This window comes from Schistocerca nitens, chromosome 9 (genome assembly GCF_023898315.1).
Source record: "Schistocerca nitens isolate TAMUIC-IGC-003100 chromosome 9, iqSchNite1.1, whole genome shotgun sequence".
NCBI lineage: Eukaryota > Metazoa > Arthropoda > Insecta > Orthoptera > Acrididae > Schistocerca > Schistocerca nitens.
Window position 1 is genome coordinate 485,156,326 of NC_064622.1, and position 22,418 is coordinate 485,178,743.

Below are 22,418 nucleotides of genomic sequence, written 5' to 3' on the forward strand. Positions count from 1 at the left end.
CCGGGAACCAATACCGATCAATGGATGATGTTGAAACACCATTGGCCATCCTACCCGAAAATCGATAATGGTCGTAGGTGATCGATTTTCATTATTAGGCGGCGCTGGTTCGACAGCTAACAGTTTAAATAAAAAGGTAAGTTGAAAAATGACGTTACATATTTGTTGTTGACAGACGCGAATGAAAAGATTGTTTACGTTACCGGCTGGACGCTGTTTAGCTTTGTTTGCCATCCGTTTGCCTGTCGCCAGCTACTTGGAACATAGCGTAACTTATCGCGCTGTTTACCTTCCTTTCGATATTATTGTTGCGCGCTGTACTTGAGTAATGTGTTACTTGCTATGAAAATTATTTTCAGCATTACCATGGCTATTGCAGCGGCAGATAACTTTCAGCTGAAGTGGCATAGTTACGGGACACATCTTCATTCATCCGTAGCCACTTTGCTGCGGTCTGAATTATTTTCCGACGTGTGTTTAGCAACAGTGGACGGACGACAGATATCGGCGCACCGGTTCGTATTATCAGCATGCAGTTCGTATCTTCAGCAGCTACTCAAAGCTGTGTACCCACCTACAGTCAATTTCCCCATTGTAATTGTTTTACCCTCAGAAATCCCTTACCGTATTTTGAAGATTTTGGTTCAGTATATGTACAGCGGAGAGGCAACAGTGAGCTATGGACAGCTGGATGGAATCCTGAGAGCTGCACATATTTTAGGTATAAAGGGACTGTGCCATGAAAGGACTAATACAGTGAATCAGGTGGTACAGGACAGAAATGGTAATGTCCAACCCTCAGTACAGAGATTATTTCCTCTTCAGATACAGACCGAGGCGACAGGGAAGTGTCAGAGGAAAGCATCCTCAGGTTCAAGATTTCAGGATTCCTCCTTGACTGCTACAACTGACCAGAATGTATGTAACGAAAAGGAAACAGCAAGTGTAGATACAGCTTCAAATGGAAAAGAGGACAAGAATCCAGAGAAAAAGCAAGATGTAGTAACTCCTGGTGCTGTTAGCAGCAAGAGTCCTACCGAAGCAGACGTTCTGACTGACAGTTCTTCAGAGCACCCGCCCAATAATTTGCCATTGAATCCTGTCCAGTTGATAGTAAAACAGGAACCTATTGAGTGGGTAGATACAGAACTGTCTGAACCAATGGAAGAAGAAATAGCAAGTCATATGCATCCAGAAGTGACAGTTAAGTCTGTAAGTGTTGTGAAAAATGTCCACTTCATAGTGCTTTTAAGTCAATTTCTGTGTGTGCTGTTGTTATTGAAGAATAAATATAATCCAGTGCACATTTCAAAATTTAAAGTTTTTAATTGTACATGTTACAGGAGGAAGATGACTTCCATGATAGTGAAGGAAGGGCTGTACATGTACAGGAACCCTCGGCCTTGTATACACCCCTCACATGTGATCTTTGCCATGAAACATTTAGTCTTCCAGGTGACTGGGTGCGCCATATAGAAAATTTCCATGAAAAGCACGATGGTAGACGGAAACGTTATAATAGAAGACCTTCACAGGTAACTGCACCACAATTTCATTTAGTAAATTACCTCATTTACTCATTTTTAAATGTATGAATATATTGTTGAGACAAGAGTAACAGTAAATAGTTTTTGTGTAGGTTAAAACTTGTTTGCTTGTAAGTGAAATTGTTCATTCGTGCTTGCTACTTGATTACAGGCATAATTTAACAAGTGATATTGTTCATTCACACTTATTATTTAATTACAGGCATAATTTAACAACTAAAATCATAAAACTACCACTACTCAAGCCTTTCAGTTTGATAATCAATGTTCTGAAGAAATTAAACATAAACTAAAAATTTGCACAATAATAGTAAATTGAAACACAGCATATTTCTTCAGCTGAGCACTGAACTTTTTTGTCAATTGTTGTAAATGGGTAAATAAGTTGGCTATGAGTGTTAATTTTCTTTTTCTTGTAGTGATTCAGAATACTGCAGATGAGAATGTTATGAGTTTATCTTGCAATTTGCATTATCCTGAAAGAGAAGCATAATAATAACTTTCTGTTTGCAGTTACAATGTATTTGTGCCTCAGATGCTATTGATTATCTGATGTGTTAATGCTTTAAATAACAACAGGATTTTGTTGCTTCCGTAAGGAATTGTTGTGGTGAGGCTTGTAAGCAATACTAATGGGTTAAAAAGTAAAGATTCATATTTTGAAGACAAGAGACATTAATTTCGGAAGAAAAAGTTGTATGAATAATAATGAGGCAGAATCTAACGAAGAGCACAAAAGCTCTATTTGCAATTAAATTATTAATAAATTCAAACTGGTATCAATCTTGTGAAAGGTCATTATTGAATGGACTCATGTTCTGCACAAGAGAAATGTAAATTTAGATTATGGTTTGCAGATTAATTGGCAGTTTCCTACTGTGTAGAATCTGATAAGAATCTTAGGCATAGTCCATATCAATTCAGGCAGGCTAGGAAAAAATTTTACCTTCATAGTCTCGGATATTATTGAATTTAGCATAAAATTATGGACTAATTAAGGAACACAATTTTTTGTTTCCTCCAAAAAAATTTCTGCTCCGAGATACCCCCTCCCAAGGTGACACTGCACATACCGCTTTGAAGATGCGAATTTTGGAAAAAAATTGAAAATGCTGGTTCTCTGGAACAGTTCTAGATTTTTTTTTAATATAATTGCTTTATGATTATGAAGAAATCCTCCATTAGGATTTATCTGTCAAAGTTCTTTTACTATAGTGTTCTCAACTTTTTTATAATTTATGGAAAAGAATTATATTCAAAAATGCCAATCCATAAAATTTTGATTTTTTTCTGTTGAGTGGTACTATATAGTACAACATTCCCCACTTCCACTTTTAGGTTGAACAGCTTTTGTAAACAATGGAAATTTTTGCCATACATAAAACCTGTTTTATTACCACATTAATACATAACACACTCATAAAAATCAAAACCTAACCTTATTTAACATAATTTTAGTTTTGAAAGATGAGTAAGAGAGTCAATTTCCAAGCATTTTAAACAGTTCCAAAATGTATGTGAAAGGTTCACTGACTTAAAGGTTTCAATTTATACAGCTTCTGTGGACTCTGTTTTGTGCTGAAATTAGCCAGTCAATGAACTACAAATGTGTTCCACTGCTTCAGTGTCTTCCTTTGATATAGGGTGATGCCTTCCTGTTAAACCAATAGGAACTGGAGAACTTACAATCTTCAAAACATTTTGAACAGGAAGTGAGCACTGATGACGTTGTTGCTGTGCTTCAGCTGGAAACCTTTATCCAGCAGCTGGTCCATGTAGTAGCATGAAGTTCACTACAGTTTCGTTTAACTTATAACTGGTGTCTATAATCTCTGCAGTCCACCAGTGACAGTCATACAAACACACCACGTACATCCCCCTTCTCAGGTTGTGAATCTGAATATTATCCTGCTGCTTCTGAGGTGTTAGCCGAACGAACAAAATTTCTTCTTTCTTGCCCTTTAAAGTGCGTGCAATATGAATTCACCCATCACTTTGACTCCAGAAATGTGTCTTCTGAATTCCTTTCACAGGAGTAGTTGTTTGAACCATTCTTCTTGTTTCTGCTCACAAAATTCTTTGATTCATCTTTGGACAAAAGAATGAGGGCTGTGGGTGTGTAAGATTTCACGACTCTCATAAAATCCGGAGCATTCTGAATCGCAGTTGTATTTGGTCTGGAAAGATCATGTTTTGTAGCCTGGCACTTCAGTAGGTCTCCTACACCATCACAAGGCCCCTTCCTGTGACCAGTAGCACTGTATACCCAGCCATTTGGCACAAGCGACTTACTCAATTCAAACAGTTGGTAACGATTTCTAAAATTACTAGGAGCACCGTCAGAAATAATGATGATCTTCTCTGCCCCTGTTTACAGTTGAAGAATTTTGCATTGCTAGCAAATCATGTGCTGAGTCATGCCCTGTGTCATCACTTGTAACTGCAACACTTGTGGTATTGCTTTGAAAATATGTCACTCCTAAAAAATTGAAACCTGGTCGTTACTCCAAAGATACTCGTGTGCTTCTTGTGAGAGAATTACAGACCAGTTTTAAGTAAAATCACAGTGAAGCACTAAACATAGTTCTTCAGCCTATACACACCCTTTCACTTCTGCAATGTGGTGTTGCAATTTCTTCAGATGCTGTTGTGTTACTGCTTTCACTGACCATTTACCAAGTTCATCAGTGAAACTGTCAAAGGCAATGGTTTTCTTAATTAGTTTATTTTCCTCCCATGTCGCATTTGTAATTTCTGCAGAGTTATCTGCTATGTCTTCCAGGCCAAGTGTCTGTAGAGTCCTCCCTTTCTAGTGCAGTCACCACATTCTTGAAACAAACAAGTCTCTCGCTTTACGTCACAGACTACTAATGACTTCATACGCTCAACCAAGGTGCCATATGTCACGTGCTCCAGTAAGTTGTTCAAAGGTACCACACAAAGTTCAAAATTTGTGCCATGCACACATAAACAGACATCTCTAGGTGAATGTGGAACTACCCACTTACGCCATAATGCATAAAATTTTGATCTTCCAGTACGTGAAGTTGTATAGTTGCTCTTATAAATTGCAAAAGTTTCTTTAATAGTACGAGTCATGTATCTCTTCACTTTCACAACTTTTTGAGCTTCAACTGTTACAGTTACAGTGTCTTTTTTGTTGGCACTCTGGCAAGAACATTTTATCTTCCAGATGACTGCACTATTTGAACTTGAGCTGCTTCTACAGGATGACCATAATAGGGATCTGGTCTTCCACAGACTCCTTTTGCAGACCTCACATTTCTTGATTTGTCTACCATGTACTTTGATACTGATGGAAAGTGGTTCAAAATTGTTTTCTTTGAAAATGTCTATGGAATAATAGTTAAAACCTGCACCTTTTCACTGTAGGATGCACAATATTCAACAGCTGAACTGATATTTGTGAAAAATTCCTGACAAGAGATGCATGAGTGCTTTGGTTCATTTTCTTCTGAAGATGCAATTTCTACTTTGAAGAGTGTGGTCAGTTTTGCTGTAGTGTATTCATCCATAGCTTTAGTAATTTCTCTGTGCTTTCTTGATGCATAGACCTAATGACTCGGCTTCACTGACCACAGTTTCTTAATAGGACTAACCCCTCTGTAGTTGACTGATTCAGGGTATTTAATTCTTCCATCCTTACACAACCCCTGCTCCCAATCCCTTACTCATGGCTCATACCCCTGTAGTAGACCTAGATGCAAGACCTATCCCATCAGAGGCAGGGCTACCTGTGAAACTAGTCATGTGATTTACAAGCTCAGCTGCAACCATGTGCTGCATTCTATGTAGACATGACAACCAACAAGCTGTGTGTCCACATGAACGGCCAACAACAAACTGTGGCCACCTGTAGCTGAACACGCTGCCAAACATGATACTCCTCATCTCAATGACTGCTTCACAGCCTGTGCCGTATGGATCCTTCTCACCAACACCAGCTTTTCTGAATTGTGCAGGTGGGAACTTTCCCTGCAATACATCCTATGTTTCCGTAACCCTCCTGGCCTCAACCTTCATTAGTCACTGTCCTCACCCATCCAGCCCCCTCCCTGTTCCCATTCCAGCACAGCACAACCGTCATTTCACCGCCACACCCACTCCTTTAATTTCTTTTTATTTTTATTTCTCTCCTTTCCGCTACTTACCCTCTCCCCCCTCCGCACCTTCTCTCCTGCCCTCCGTCTAAACTGCAACACTTCACTGTTCGCCACTCCCACCATACTATCCCTCCCCCTCCCCACCCCAGCCTCCTCCTTACCCCCACCCATTCGCCACTCCCATCATGCACTGGTGCTGCCGCTCACAGTTTAGTTTCAGCTCTCTGAAACTGCAGATGTGTGTGCAAGTTGCACTTGCGTGAGTGTGTGTGTGTGTATGTGTGTCTACTACTGACAAAGGCCTTAATGGCTTGCGTGAGTGTGTGTGTGCATGTGTGTATGTGTGTCCACTACTGACAAAGGCCTTAATGGCCGAAAGCTATGATTGTGTCAATCTTTTTATTGCGCCTATCGCGACTCAGTACCTCTGCTATATGGTGAGTAGCAACTTTCCTTCTCTCATATTGTTACATTCCATCCTGGATTTTCCATTGTTTGAAGTTATCTGAGAGGTAGATATAGTCTGAAGTTAGAAGGGGTGGCAGGGGGATTTAAATGGGTTGAGAAGTTCTGGAAAAGGAAGGGGGAAAACAGAATAGTATGAGGAAACTTAAGAGATTTTAGACAGAGAAGCAAGTAAGAATTAATGAAAAGCAAGAAATGGTAATAACTGTACTTCACTGGCATTGAGAAGCAGTTGAGAACTGTAGCACACAGTGAAAAATCAAATAATATTCTATTTAAAATTATGTGCCAGGAAAATTACAACATAATTTAGGGCAAAAGGAGTGAACAAGTGTGAATATTTTTCTTTTCTTCAGTTTCTAACTTTGTTATAATTGCATGTTTATGACCTTACACACAATATTAGGCACAGATGGCACTTGTATATAAATAACTTTTGGATCCAAGACAGTGATTTCTTTTCATTTGACATTTATCATACTGCTGACTAGTCTTAAATTTTTAAACTTCTCAGCATGACACTGCCAATAAATGGAAGTATTTGTTGTTGTTGTTTTACAGTTTTGCTGTACTGTCTTTTGACAACCTACCAGTGATAGTTTACTTTGTTCTTTTTCTATTTATTTAATCTCACCTCTTTGAGGAAAAAGAAGTAAAATGGCCTTGTGTACTGTGGCTGAAGTTGTGGTTGGTGCAATTTGGGCTTTCTAATCCCTGATCATAACCATAACCCGACTAAGTGAAGGAATGAGACATATTCCCAATGATTCATCTGTCAGGTGATCTGTCGAACCTCAGTGTTTTTAAATAAAAGAAAATATAATGATATTTCACCCTGACATATGCACTCCATACAGAATGGAACTGGAGGAAACCCTGATAACTAATAGTGGGATGTACCCTCTGCCATGCACTTCATGGTGGTTTGCAGAGTATGGATGTAGATGCACACAGATGGAGAGTAATCATCAGATGTAGAAGTAACTTTGGGTGTGCCCCAGGAAATATGTTGGGATGCTTGCTGTTCATGTTGTATATTAATGACCTTGTGGGTAAAATTAATAGTAGCCTCAGACTTTTTGCGGGTGGTGCAGTTATCTGTAATGAAGTACTCTCTGAAAGAAGCTGTATAAATATTCAGTCAGCTCTTGATAAGATTTCAAAGTGGTGCAAAGATTGGCAATTTCCTTTAAATGTTCAGAAATGGAAAACTGTGCACTTCACAAAACAAAAAATATAGTATTGTATGACTGTAATATCAATGAGTCACAGTTGGAATCAGCCATCTTGTACAAATACCTTGGTGTAATGCTTTGTAGGGATATGAAATGGAATGATCAAATAGGCTGTAATGGGAAAAGCAGATGGTAGACTTTGGCTTATTGTTAGAATACTGGGGAAGTGCAATTAGTCTACAAAGATTGTTTGCAAATCACTCATGCAACCCATTCTAGTGTATAGCTCAAGTGTATACCAAATAGTACTATTAGCAAATATTGAATGTATACTGAGAAAGGCAGAAGAAATGGTCACAGGTTTGTTTGACTCATGGGAGAGTGTCACCCAGATGCTGAAGAAACCGAACTAGCAGACTCTTGAAGATAGGCTAAGTTTCCCTGAGATGTCTACTAACAAAGTTTCAAGAACCGCCTTTAAATGATGGCTCTGTGAATATACTACAACCCACTGTGTATCACTCACATAGGGATCGTGATGGCAAGATTAGAATAATTACAACACACACAGAGGCATTCAAACAATCATTCTTCCCACACTCTGTGTGTGAATGGAGTAGGAAGAACCCCTAATAATTGGTACAGTGGGACATACCCTCTGCCATGAACTTCATGGTGGTTTGCAGAGTATGGATGTAGCTATGTATATTTTTGACACCTTCAAAAATTGTGTTACAGGTCACCATGTAAACAGTATGTGTTTCTTTGCACAATATATGTGGAGTCATAATGTTTTCATTAACCATTGTGTACATGTCATATATGATGCCAAATTTACTGGCCTTCTTGTAGGACATTTTCACTAAATTGTAATTGCACAGTTCTTTGTTAATTTGATTTTATGTAATTGTATTGCCTAAAACTGAATATTCCATGAGAATTGTCTACAACAAGGACAAATCTTTAAACTCTTATTTAAGAAGTGTAGGTTTTCCAGACTTATCCAAGCTTTGTAGGTGTTAATGTAATTGCCATACAGAAATATGGGGTAAACTACACCAGTCATATAGCTAGTTGTGACATATTACAATAAAATTGGTGAGAACTATTTTCATTATTTATTTATATATTTTTTCTTCAGTATACTGAAGCACCAGAGGAAGAAGGATAATATTTTGATGTGTAATGCTCGTTATTTAATCACCCACTTTTTTTGCATGTAACAAATGACAGTAATAATTTTGTTGAAATACTCAGCCATATAATCTTTACAAATTAAGTGATGGTATAACTTGTTCTGAATATGGTCAATAAAGTATGAGAGACATTTCATAAATAATGCACAATATGGTATTACAGTGGATCGTTTGATGCGGCAACAACAAAAATTACGAGGTGTAGTTGGGAGCTTGAGGAGGAAGCACATGTTTTTGTATTTTCACTGTGTACTCCTACGTAAAATAGGCGAGAGGTAGAAATGGACCCCGCAGGGGTCTCATGTACTGTTGAGTGTTAAAGACCAGAAGTCATACATCAAGACTGAAACTTTACGCAGCAGAAATCCACAGTGTGTTAAGTGAAGTTTGTGGTGAGTTTACACAGGGCTGTAGTACATTTTCACGTTGGGTTATTGGTTTTTATGGTGGTCATATGAGCATTGATGATAATCCAAGACCTGGAAGGTCAAAAAGACAACAGATGAACTAATTGTGAAACTTCAGGCAGATGCTCTGGAAGATCATGGTGCAACTTATGAGGAACTCTCTGAACCCATGTAATTCCCCCAACATCGGTATTCCGTTTTCTGACAAGTGATTTGAAGAGATAAAATTCTGCGAGATGGGTCCCTCAATGTTTGGCTGCTGAAGAGAAACAGAAACGCATGGACATTGCAATGTTGCTCAAACAATGATTCAACTGTGAAGCTCAAGGATTCTTGTGTCAAATTGTCACTATTGATGAAAAATGGATTAGAGCCTTTCAACCAGGGCTGAAATCACAGTCCAATGAGTAGAGGGCTTCAGATTATCCACATCGAAAAAAATTTCACCGTGCTCAAAGATCAAGCAAATGATGATTTTTGCTCAGTTGCTCTCAAGGCTGGGCCACTCATTCTCCACGACAATGCTCGCTCACATATTGGCAATGTTGTAGCCCAAAAACTGCACAAATACGGATTGGAAGTGTTGCTGCATCTTCGCTACAGCCCAGACATGAGTCCACGAGACTTCAGTTTGTTTCTGAAGTTGAGAAAACCTATGCACGGACATCATTATCTTTCTCTGGAAGAGCTTTCTACCACCATCACCTGAACCATTCAACAGATGAGCAGCAGGGGTGTCCTGGATGGAATAATAGAGCTTCCAAGACATTGAGATTCAGTCATAGAGAAGCAGGGAGGCCATATCGAAGGGCTGTAGAGAGATATTGGAAAGAAATAAACATGTAAGTAAAAAAAATAGTGTGCATTATTTATGAAATGTCCCTCATATTAAGAGTTTTTGGCAAAAAGAATGACAAAACTAATGTAAAACAACTGTAATATGGTGAATACGACACACAGGGCAATGAAGATGGTCCTGAATTTCCACCATTGAAATGTGAGCTTTGTGAGCAAGTGTTTGACACTCCAGGTGTATGGGTGCGACACATCCAGGAGGAGCACACAGATGAGCAGCTCGCTGCTACCAACAGGTGTGCCACTAATATCCGAGATGGCCACAGATTCACAGGTATGTTATATTTTCAATTTTCAAGTGCCCATAGTTTGACATTGGTGTGTGGATGATTTCATCATAATGACTCATAGCTAATATGGTACTTTATTGCAAACAACTGTCATGATGGAAGTGCACTAAAACACTAGCTAAGTGTACACATTCGCAAATGATGTTTTATTTCTTCAGAAGTACAAGATTACAGAGGCTTTTTGACTTTGTCACTTTTTGAAGAGCAGGGGACAGACAGAGGAAACTCCTGTCCTTGTATACGTATTGTAACAATCACTGTGGAGTGAAGAATGTGTGTCTCCACAAACAAGAAAAATGGAATCGTCATTCTCTGTTTAATGTAATCCCTATTGAGGTTAGACACACTGGGAGACCAAATTCTAAAATATGCAAATGGAAAATGAGCACCCTGAAGCAATGGTGTCACACGAATGAGTTTTATTCACACGTTATACTGGTCACACACCATATATGGTCATATTCACTGAGTCATACACGTATGGTAAGATTTTATTAGGCAATTACAATACCTTGTGAAAACTGAAACCAAAAGGATTGCAAAGGGATCATCATGAAGGTGCCAGGTGTCATCTTACAAAATAGTGTTCTTTGTGACCTCTGCCTGAAGTTGTTTCTGAGGCTGCATGTGTCCCAGACGTATAAAGGGGAAGATGTCTGGTGTTGTCTCTCCCTCACACTTGTTTTTTTTTTTTCCCCGCAGTTGAGAAATTGTGTTTCCTGCTCAGGAAAAAATGTCACAGAAACAGGATGTTGAAAACAGTTTACAAATATTAAGTTATAGGAAAAATTAGAATGTACAAATGGTTTTCTTGCTTCAAGAATTGTGTATGTCATTTGAGGACAGAACATTGTTCCAGATGTTAGTCAGCCACCCAAACAGATGAAAATGTTGAGATAATTTGTGAACTTTTGTCTGAATACTGACAATTGGACCATGGAACACATGGCAGAACTAAAAGTAGATTATGTTTGAGCTCAGTTCAAGTAATTTCAACACAATTTGGAAATGAGTCCAGGCACTGCCAAATGGTTTTTGATGATCCCAGCTGACCTCTAGGTACAATATTGGCATCCATGAGGAAACCTGCATGCCACCACCATGAGGATCGAAGTTGATGAACATGTGAAACTTCCCTGAACAACCTGACACCTCACAGCAAATGCATTAGCTAATTGATCAGAACCTTTCCTCTTCCTACATACCAATAATATGACTTCACAGAAATTCAATTAATTGTACATATTATCTTGGAATTTCTGCTGTTATTAATCCAGCGTAATGCTCAACACATTCAGCTTTTTCAATAGTTTTGGGATCAGTGTGTGGTTTCTACTTGGTACTCATTGAGACACTTTGAATTATTGCATTCACTACTTGCACAAGTTTTCTGCATGCCTTCTAAAAATGGTTCAGGTACAAGGCACAGAAGGAATCTTCCTCACATACAAAGATGTTGTGGAGAGGAGAGGGGTAAGCAAACTTGACCTCCTTTGTGCCAGTGCTGGCAACCAGAGAAATGGCAACTGTGTTTAGTTTTTTGGAGCAAATTTTTTACTCAGTAAAGGACTGTACACATACTCATACACTTCTCAGTACACACAATTAAAAACATGTAATCTTCCCATGCCAATAAGAATGCGAGAATAATGGAAGTGGAAAACTTATCACACAGGGACCCATCACATTCAGCTCCGAGCAATTCTTCAGTCATCACTGCTTTTCAGAAGTGGGAGCACTTCTAATTTCATGTTTTTGAAACCTATAGTTCCAATATACTTTTACGTTGCTTTACTGTCCTGTTGCAATCTTTGGCAGTAATTGTTTGAAATGAATCAACTGCAAGTTTCTGCAGATTTTCTGTGTTTCCCCCTATGATATTGTACTCCTGGAAATATATATTAATTTTTTACAGGTTTATTCCAATATTCAGGTCACATTTGGACAATGGAAAACCGACAGTTTTGTGGCTTTTCTCAGTAACCATATCATTGACACAAAGAATTTCCAAATTTTATGTTGTACAGCAATGGAGAAAACACCAACTGTTTGCTGCAGTATGTGGCATTGCTTATTTCAAATTCTTTATACTGCTTTATTATTGGAGGGCAAAAAATTCAAGTATTTATTTTTATTAAGTGCCAGTCTTCATTGCCAGGCCACCATTAACTGACAACTAGCTAACATTGGATATGATAGAATGCTGAATCACAGTGATGTATGGGGCACAAAACATACAATCCTAACCAATGTCAAACAGTAGCATAGGTTAGAGGGTTTTTTACTCTGTTCCATTGCTAGCCTTTTTTACATTTGGGCAACAGCAGTTAAAGTGAGTAATCTCTACCAGTCTTCTTCAATTGTAAATCATGTTGGAGTTTCTTTAGTTGTTTGGGTAATCATATCCATTTTCGATGGGTTCTGTTATGGTTTTACTGGGAGAAGATAAGTAAATCATTTTTGGCTACTATGTTTCTGTAGTGAAACAGAACACTTGCATCTTCAAAATAACACTTCCAAATACATTGCTGCAGCAGTCAAAGAGTAGTTTCATATGTGCATGCAGATGAAATCTCTGGCCATTACAATGTCAAAATTTTAATACAACAGCCACAGTAGCCAGTTTAAACACTATTATATTGTATTACTGGGTTTAATTGCAATTTTCTTGGTTAAATAAACACGAAAAGCAAATCACAGTAAACATCATCATGTAAGGAACAGGTGCTGTGCTGTTGGGTAATCAGTACGGTTGAAAATGAACATACTTTGTATGGCGTGATCAGAATATAGGCACATTTATTGTTCCAAGATGACCGGTTTCAACAATCTTATGCTGCCATCATCGGGTCTTATGCAACTTATAAAATTGCCATGTTACATTACATGAAGACAAAGCATAAAAGGCACTCCCCAAGTGTACATGTCTCGATAAAAATCCAGTCAGCGTCAAACTTGTCAGTACCACGTTCATCACCAATGTGCATGGACAGTATGAAGACTTTAACAACTGTATGCATTTTACAATGTGTGTGCATTTTATCAAGGGGATTTTTATGAAGACATGTATATGTGGGGAGTGCCTATTATGCTTTGACTTCATGTAGTGTAACACAGCAATTTTATAAAAAGTTTTATAAGCTCAGATGATGGCAGCGTAAGACTCTTGAAACTGGTCTCCTGTCCACACTGCCATCACAGTGTACGAAGTGTGTTCTTTTTCAGTCATCATCATGACTGCCATGCTTTACAAACTACGTTCCTTGGGGGAATTTGAACTCTGATGACTTATACAAATTGTCTGCATGACAACTCTCTACTCAACTTTAATCTATCAAATGCCAGAGTTACCATTCAGAATATTTATGGTTACTGTAGACTCCATTGCAACTAAAGCGTTAGATACAAAATGTGACTGACAACAGAACAGGATTTATGTGTGTTGGTCTTGAGGCAGATTCAAACTGTCTAACATTGCCATTCAAAATATGAAATTTTTCTTCTCCAGTTCTGTACAACTTTTGGAAATTAGCCATACTCATTTGCATATGCTGCCCAATACAGATTACTTTTAACAGTTATGAAAAGGATACATTGCTACTCGTCATAAAGATGAAACACTGCATTGTGGGCAGGCACAACAAAAAGACTGTTAAACACTTAGGTTTCAGCAAAAGCCTTCTCCAGAAAAGAAAGGAAAACACACACAAAACACAAGCAGGCATATCTCGTGAACATGTCTACTACCTCCAGGCGCTCTAGCCGAACTGTCTGTCTTAACACTGCCAGTCCAGTCAGAGTGAATGTAGATAGCCTCAGGTATGCCTGCTTGGTTGAATGTGTGTGTTTCTTCCTTTGTTTTCTGAGGAAAGCTTTGGCTGAAGGCTTAGTGTGTAACAGTCATTTCGTAGTACCTGTCTGCAACTCAACATGTCATCTTTACAGTGAGTAGCAATCTGTCATTTTCTTTTTATTGATTTTCCAATCTGGACTTTCCATTGTTAGATATTAATTTTATCTATTTATTGCCGGAAAAATATCAGGTGTGTGTCCATTGTTAGTGGTATCTACATTGCAGAAGACAAAATATCTTTCAAAATACATTTATCTGTAGTGTATAGTGTTTCATATTACTTAATGTGACTGCTGCTTTTTTATATAATTTAACTTGCCTTTTAATATGCACATGCCAAAGACATTTGCCAGTAGCAGTCATATAATTATCTAACTACGAGTTTTAATTAGCATATTAATTATGGATCTTATGTACTTGTCAGTGGTGATGTGCTTAATATCCAAAGATATGACTGAGTTGTTTATTTCCTCTTCTCCTCATCCTCTTCTTTTACAAATGAGCCGCTATGGTCTACAGTTTTTTCAACTGGTTCTCCTTTGTTTTTTTCCCCACATTTCTCTCTTCTTGTTTCTGACCAAATGGCTCCAGTCTTCTTCTTGGGTTTGTCATGGAAATCTAACTTATTTCTGAGTGGTAGTCAAAACTAAATATCTCTTGGAGTAATCGAAGTTCGTCCATGTTCCTTCCAACTTCCTTGCATCATGTGTTATCAATTTTTAATTTACCAAAGTAAGTGAATAGTCTATCTATCACTCTGTTGGGATTCATCCTTTGCATGTGTCCGTAGAAAGCTATTTTTATTTTTCTAATCATATCTGCAATTTTTTTCAGTGTGTAAAGTTCTTTATTATGACATCTTCTGGATTGTGTGTACTTTTTCCTGGGCCCAAAATTTTCCTTTCTGTGATTTCCAGTCCATAATAACTTTTACAGTCGTGGACATAGTCTGTTTATGAACACGGACATTAATAAGAGCTTAGAAATAAAGATAAATTATGCACAACATTAAAAATCCTTGATGGACTACAAACATTTATCAATTAACAGTTGTTTTAATTTTGTCTTACATGTCTTCATTTAACAGTTTTATATTACTTGGCAGCCTGTTATAAAAAGTCTTCCAGCAGAAAATGTACTATGATATGTTGCTCTGTTATTACTAACTTTAAGTGGCAATCCTCTCTTTTTCTTTGTATTATAATTATGGATCTCACTGTTGATTTGCCATGCTCCAAATTTTCTTTTATAAACAGTATAGTCCTGAGAACATACGATGAATACACTGTTAGTCTGTTATACGTAATGAGGTAGTCTCTACAGGACTAACGTTTACTAATGTTAGCTATTATCCTACCTGCTCTTTTGTGGGCTCTGAAAGCCCTATCCATGTATACCATTGATGCCGTGACACAAGTCTCAATACCATATTGTAGATGGGAGTGTATGAGTCCAAAATAGGTGTGTGTCAAGACAGTTCAGTGTCCACTTGTTTTGATTTATAATTTAGCAGAAACTCCATCAGAATTTCTAGTCCTTATTTAGTGCCAATTTGTTTTTGGTCAGATATTGTACGGCGAGGCTAATGTTCTCTGCATTATTTTCCACTGCTACCTGTTTTGTAGAGCCCCAGCTTATGAAGGAGGTACCATTGGCATAATTTATTAGGTTTGCATTTTGTGGATTTATTATATCATTGATGTATGCAACAAACAGAAAGAAACCTGATAATGCATCCCTGAGGGACTCCACAGTTAAGAATTTTATAAGATGATTTTACTATTTATGCATGTCCACCAGTTGTATGATACAGCTTAACACGTTGTCTCCTGTCAACAAGGTAGTATCTTAACAAATCTGATGGCACTCCTCTGACTCCATAAGTTTCTAATTTATATAGAAGAATGGAATAATTTACAGAGTCAAAGGCCTTGGATAGGCTGAGTTTATCCAATACCACTTGAAAAAATATTGCTGGAGCTGTTACTATAGATCTACCCTTCCTGAAACCCTGCTGAGAGGGTTTTTCGTAGATTGTACTTGCAGAAAAATTATTTAAGTTGATCAAGTAGTAGTCTGACCAAATACTGATGTTAATGAAATAGGCGTATAATTTTGTATACCAGTAGCTATTCCCTTTTTATGCACCAATCTCTTATTTCAGTGACTTTTAAAAAGTTAGGAAATGACCCATAACTGAAAGAGCTGTTTATTAAATGTTGTAATGGCTTTATTAAGCCAATGCAAGATGCTTATAATAGTTTCCACAATGAAACTTTGTCTTGAAACCTGGCAGAAAATCCAAAGAGATTCACGTCGGATGTGATGTACGCTAGTGGCAAGACACAATAAATGACTTTTCTGTGCGATAGCAATGGAAATACTATCAATGACAGCGCTGCCAAAGCAGAGTTACTAAACATAGCTTTCCGAAATTCCTTCACCAAAGATGAAGAAAATATTCCAGAATTTGAATCAAGAAGAGCTGCAAACATGATTTGTGTGTATGTTTGTGTTCGTTTGTGTGTCTATCGACCTGCCAGCGCTTTTGTTTGGTAAGTCTCATCACTTTCTTTCTTTTTAGATATATTTTTTCCACGTGGAATGTTTCCCTCTGTTATATTTAATGTAGAAATAGATATTGTTGAAGTAGTGAAGCATCTTAAATCACTTAACAAAAGCAAGTCTTCTGATCCAGACTGTATACTAGTTAGATTCCTTTCAGAGTATGCTGATACAATAGTTCCATACTTAACAATCATATACAACCGTTCGTTCAACAAAAGATTTGTTCCCAATGACTGGAAAGTTGCATAGGTCACACCAGTATTCAAGAAAGGTTTAAGAATAATCCACTAAGTTACGGGCCCATATCGTTAACACTGATATGCAGCAGGATTTTGGAAACATATACTGTATTCAAATATTACGCATTACCTCAAACAGAATTGTCTATTGAAGATAATGGTATACTGACACACAGTCAACACGGCTTTAGAAAACATTTCTAGATTTCCAGAAGGCGCTTTTGACATTGTACCATACAAGAGGCTTGTACTGAAATTGCTTGCTTATGGAATATCGTCTCAGTTATGTGACTGGATTCAATGTACTCCTACATTGAGAAAGTTCAAGGAAGGGCGCATTTTGTATTATCGCGAAATAGGGGAGAGAATGTCACTGAAATGATACAGGATTTGGGGTGGACATCATTAAAACGAAGCCAGTTTTCATTGCAGCGGAATATTCTCACAAAATTTCAATCAACAACTTTCTACTCCGAATGCAAAAATATTTTGTTGACGCCAGCCTGCATAGGGAAAAACGATCATAATAATAAAATAAGGGAAATAGAGCTCGCACGGACAGATATATGTTTGTTTTTTCTGCGTGCTGTATGAGATTGGAATAATAGAGAATTATTGTAAGGTGGTTTGATGAATCCTCTGCCAAGGTATTCATGTAGATGTAGATCACTGCATTGTCTCAGAAATTTGGCTGAGATGTCATCCCAGCCACCAGATGTATTTGCTTTTAAGTTTGAAATGGTTTTCAGGACTTCCAATTCTGTAACACACCTCGGGAAGAATGAATTACTGAGATTTAGCACCTGTGGTGGGTCAATCAGATCCTCCCTACTCATCTTACCAAATTGGTCTATGAATCTCTTACATACATCCTTTGGGTCACTCAGCAATTTTTCCATTGCCTTTTATTTTTATATTATTGCACACTGCATTGTCACTTCCCCTGCTTTCTTTGCTTACTATATTCCATGCTGTTTTGCTAATGTTGCTGGATTGCCTCATCTGTGCTTTTAATGTCATAAGTGCTTCCCTGTAGTTTTATACTGGCTTTGTATTTAGATTGGAAGTACTGCAGTTTGGTGTCTCTAAAAAGAATATCCAAGTCCTTCATATCTTCCTTTAATTTTATCACGTTAGGGGGAAGTTTAAGATTCTTGGAACTGTCAGTTTTCCTTAGTTTTTTTACCACTGAGCATGCTTGATTATGGGCTAATTTTTTTTTCCATTAATATCTTGTTTCATATAGGCCCACCTGATTCCAGTTTGTGTGTGCCAGGGTTTCCTTTAATGTATGAGATAACTATTTCTTTGTCTGTATGGAGCTCTGGGAATAATGCACTATCATCTGAAATGTGGTTCTTAATGGTTCTAACTCAAGGTCTCCCTTGCTTAAGTTTGTAATAACGTGGTCATTACATGTCTGAGAGTCATATGTTATTCTTGTTGATGTTAAATTCACATGGGTGTAATTATAGGACTGTAACATATCAATGTATCTAAGATAATTTATGCTATTAGTTAAGGAGTTAATGTTCACATCACCTAGTATTATAGTCTGTGTTTTACAAGTTGAAAATTTATCAACTAGTTCCTGCAAATGACAAAAGAAATCTTCCATTTTACTGTTAGGGGATCTATACAGGCTAGCTATTACTAAACTGCTAATTCCGAGCTTTATTCTTATTGAAGCTATTTCAGAAACCATCTCACATGCAAATTTATCTACCCAGTCAATTTTTTTCGCACTGGACATTATTTTTGACATAAATACCACCACCACCACTAGATTGCTTCATACAATACACACTGACAGTTTTATAATTACTTAGATTAATGCTACAAATTTCTTCACTTTTGCACCCTAATCCATTCACAAGAAAAATATGAAATCTACTTCCAATAAGAAATTCGTCAATTTGTTGAATTTTGTTGGTAATGTATTGGACATTTTGTGATATTATTTTGAGTTTTGTCCTTTATGACATTGCCAAGTACTTTACCTTCACGTATGCGTAGTAAAGGCTGTTTGAAAACAGTTAAGGGAGTATCAGGAAGAGACTATCACTTAGTCTGACTAGTTTTGATATGAAAATTTCGAGAATTTTCACTTTAGAATTAGTGTTTGTTAGTGAAATCACAGCTTTAATTAAAATAACACTGAGTCTAGTTTGTAGAGAATTCCAGACAGACGTCCTACAGACGGAGTCATTAAGGTTTCCTGAAGTCAACAAAAAGTTTTAGATCATCTTTTCAGATACATTATTATTGACTATGTTGAGAATCTGTTCTGAACATGATCTAGTCTTTATAAAACCACGTTGATTTTCACAAATTTGTGGGTCGAGTTGTTTTGCCATAATCGATAAAGATTTTGTTGGCGGTTGGTAGGAGAGAAATGCCTCTATATTTGTTCAATAAATTTTGTCATGTGCTTTGGGCAGTGGGTGGATTAAGGCTGTCTTCCAGTCTCCAAGCACTTCTGTTAGTCAAATAATTTGGATGATACAGGTTAGTTAGCCCAGAAATTTGTTATTTGAGTATTTCCCAAGTTCTGCAGTTATGGAATCCTCCCAAGGTGCTTTTTCGCTTTTGAGTTATTCGATTTCACCTTTTATCGGAAGATGGGTGTCATGGTACTGAGTGCATTCTAGTGTGAACTTAACCTTGTTTCCAGACAGTCATAAATTACTAAAATTTGAAATTATTTTCTCCAAAGTCACAGTTTTCTTGGTTATGTGCTGTGTTCTCATTTTGGGTATTAAAGTGAAGCTTTGGCAGAAAATATTTACTTAAGTTTCTTCCCAAATTCTCATAGAAATTTCTAGTATGCTCAGTTTGAAGGTGTAGTTTTGATTTTTATAATAATTTTTCTTAGTGTTCCCAGTCAGTTTAGAAGTTTTTTTTTCTCATTTCAAAGAATCTTTTCCTGTTTTCCACATTCTTGTCTTTATTCCATTTTAGCCATGCATTTGTCTTCTTGCGATAGTTTCATCACATTCTAAATTGCATTATCTGTGTTAAATTGCTAGCTAAGGACTGTATTTCAGCACTAGAGGTTTAGGAGAATGTTGGTGAAATTTTTGGTTTTTTAAGTCAGTCTGTTCAAAATAATGGCAGGATGTTTTTTTCAGATGTGACAGTTTCTTTTTCTTCCAAAATATTTAGCAAAACATTTTCAGAGGTGGTTTCAATTGACAGGCATTGTGTCAAGTTACTGGATGCGTGTTTGTTTTTTCAGATGTGAGCTACATGAAGGTAGGTTTATGCCAGTGAGAGTAAGATATTTTCTGAACTGTTTTGAAATTTCTTCCTTTCTTTCCTATATGTATTTTCTCACACTTATTTTAACTTAAAAACCACCTAAATGGGTAAGTTTAAAGAACTGTTCTAGGGAACGACAAATTCATGACCATACTGTGTAGTGTGTTCTGAAGCTTATTCTCAGATTGGTTATTTGAAATGCAAGTTTGATTTTATCTTTAACGTTTCCCCCAGTGTAGTATGACAACTGAGCTGTTTGATTATAATGTGGTTTTGGAAGGCTAAGTTCTCTCTTCTTTTTTTTTTCATTGTCGTAATCTTTTAGCATAAATTTTGTTGGCTAAATGTGGAATTAAAGACATTGTTTTCTTTTGCTATTTTTCTGGTGCTTTTTGTTCAGATGTTATAGTTTCTTTGGTTGGCAGATACCTTATTAATCAGTATGTAGGTCCAAAAATATGCTTCTTTTGTGACGGCCTTCGTAGCGACAACACTTCGCTGTAGAAACGGCCTACGAAGTCACCGCCACACTTTTAATAGCGGGCCGACCGGTCCGCTGGAACAGTGAACAGAAAGATGAAAACCCAAACACTCGGATTAAATGAAAGTCGGTACTTATCTTTATTAACGACGATACAGAACACAGTGGTGGACATGGTCTACAGAAATCTGTCTAGTTCGAGTCGGTGCGGCTAGGTCAGCGTCGGCTGACGACAAACAACAACTCTGCTGCGATGAACACACAACTAATTAGCAGGTACACAATTCGGTGGCGAGTATACAATTGAGCGGTGAATCCAGAACTGTCCTAGCGCTCGCGACTCCAGCGCTTAAGAAGCCAGAAGCCAGCGGTGGCGCGCGCAGACTTGCGGCGATTTCCTGTATCGCTGGCGCTGCTTATGCGGACGGCGTCCGGACTTTGATGCTGCCAACCTTTTTGGCAGCGGGCTCGGTTGGCATTACTGGCTAGGATATAACAGCTTCCATGCATTTGTTGGTGGTAAGAACTGTTGGGAACAACAACTTGCCCCAGACACAGATAGCACTTTTAACTAACTGGCCAGACAACTTATCTGGCCTAGTGATAAATTTCATTACAGGTGCTATGTAAACTTTGACATAAAATTCAGAGATCAGTGTTGATTAACTACATACCCTCACTTTCATAGAACAGAAATGGTATGAGCAGTGCACATCATGAAACATCTTATAAGGCATGAATGATATCGGTTACATATGTAATTGGCACTTGAAATGGTTTCACGTGGCAATGATTTGGGCACATCACGATTTATTTAATAAATCAGGGACACATATTGAGTACTGAACTTGCTTTATTCATATTAAATCTTAAAAAAAGGTTTCTTTTTTCCAGGTGATCGGAAGCGCTGCCCAGTTTGTGCCAAAACTTTCCCATCACGTGCATCAATGGTAATCCACAAACGCACCCACACAGGTGAAAAACCTTATGTGTGTGCTGTGTGCACTAAAGGGTTCAATGTTAAAAGCAACCTATTACGGCACCTACGAACATTGCATGATCAAATTGTCAGCCCATCTGCTATGGACTAAAGAAACATATCAAATCATTTGCTGTGTACTTATGAGTAATCTAAGTAGTATACCAATGATTAAATGACAAATCTTTAGCAACATATCCCTGAAAGGCAATGACTATGTAAAATTTTATGCAACACCTTCTTGCAGCATTATTTGTATTGTTATCTCAAAATACAAATGTGAATGGAAAATAGAAATGTTTTGCATGCAAATCTTTCATAAGAAACATTTTAAAATGAGTAGTTGTTATAGTGCTGTATTGCACTGTTTCTGAAATGAAATAATTGGTCCTAAACATCATATCTTGTTTAAAGGTTTCTGATATTGATAAATTACCATAATGCAGATTCCAATATTATCCAATGATTTGGGTTATAAAAATAAGTATTTCTTCCTATGTAGTGAAATGTGTTTCCACATTGAACATTCCTTTGTATCAAAGTGTTATATTTACAACTGGTAAGTTGCCATTTAATCAGTCAACAGACAGTGAATAAAGTTCAGGATACCTGAATCCAAGCAAAAACAAAGTTTTACAACAAGATTAACATGTTCTGACACTCTTACACTACTGTAAACTTTACACAGTAATGAAGTTTGTTTAAATGGTTTGGTCATTCTGAATTTGTGTATGGTCTTTTGTCCATTTTGATCTCAGTTTTTTAAAAATAGTTGCATACTTTGTGATTTGTGAAGTACCCTCTATTGCTTAACTTAGAACACCAGTGAATAAATAATAAAGCAAGTTCATTCCTTCAAGATTTCACAATATTGTTTATATTATATTTGAATGTAGATATAAAATGTATTTAAAATATCAAATCAACTATTTAAGTTTATGACATCCTGTCTAAGTGTTGACAAATAGAGATTATAGA

General features: G+C 37.3%; 1 protein-coding gene across 2 annotated transcripts; it reads left to right on the plus strand.

The window, feature by feature from the left end:
• LOC126203447 (zinc finger and BTB domain-containing protein 17-like) lies at positions 1 to 22,391 on the plus strand. Of its 2 annotated transcripts, none has more exons than XM_049937763.1 (5): positions 1 to 136; positions 360 to 1,212; positions 1,344 to 1,535; positions 9,875 to 10,043; positions 21,356 to 22,391. In XM_049937763.1, exons 2-5 carry the CDS (start codon positions 367 to 369, stop codon positions 21,550 to 21,552), a joined length of 1,404 nt encoding a protein of 467 aa, XP_049793720.1. In that variant the 5' UTR covers positions 1 to 136; positions 360 to 366; the 3' UTR covers positions 21,553 to 22,391. The 2 variants fall into 2 exon arrangements, with proteins under 2 accessions (XP_049793720.1, XP_049793721.1); XM_049937764.1 differs by having other exon boundaries at positions 9,945 to 10,043; positions 21,356 to 21,561.
• Positions 22,392 to 22,418: the final 27 nt, after the last annotated feature.

What these genes read in the sequence shown, in the direction of transcription:
- LOC126203447 (XM_049937763.1), top strand. Translation starts at nt 367, where the DNA reads ATGGCTATTGCAGCGGCAGATAACTTTCAGCTGAAGTGGCATAGTTAC. An exon ending in CAGAAGTGACAGTTAAGTCT is followed by an intron (nt 1,213 to 1,343) that starts GTAAGTGTTGTG and finishes TACATGTTACAG; the next exon opens with GAGGAAGATGACTTCCATGA. An exon ending in AGATGGCCACAGATTCACAG is followed by an intron (nt 10,044 to 21,355) that starts GTATGTTATATT and finishes TCTTTTTTCCAG; the next exon opens with GTGATCGGAAGCGCTGCCCA.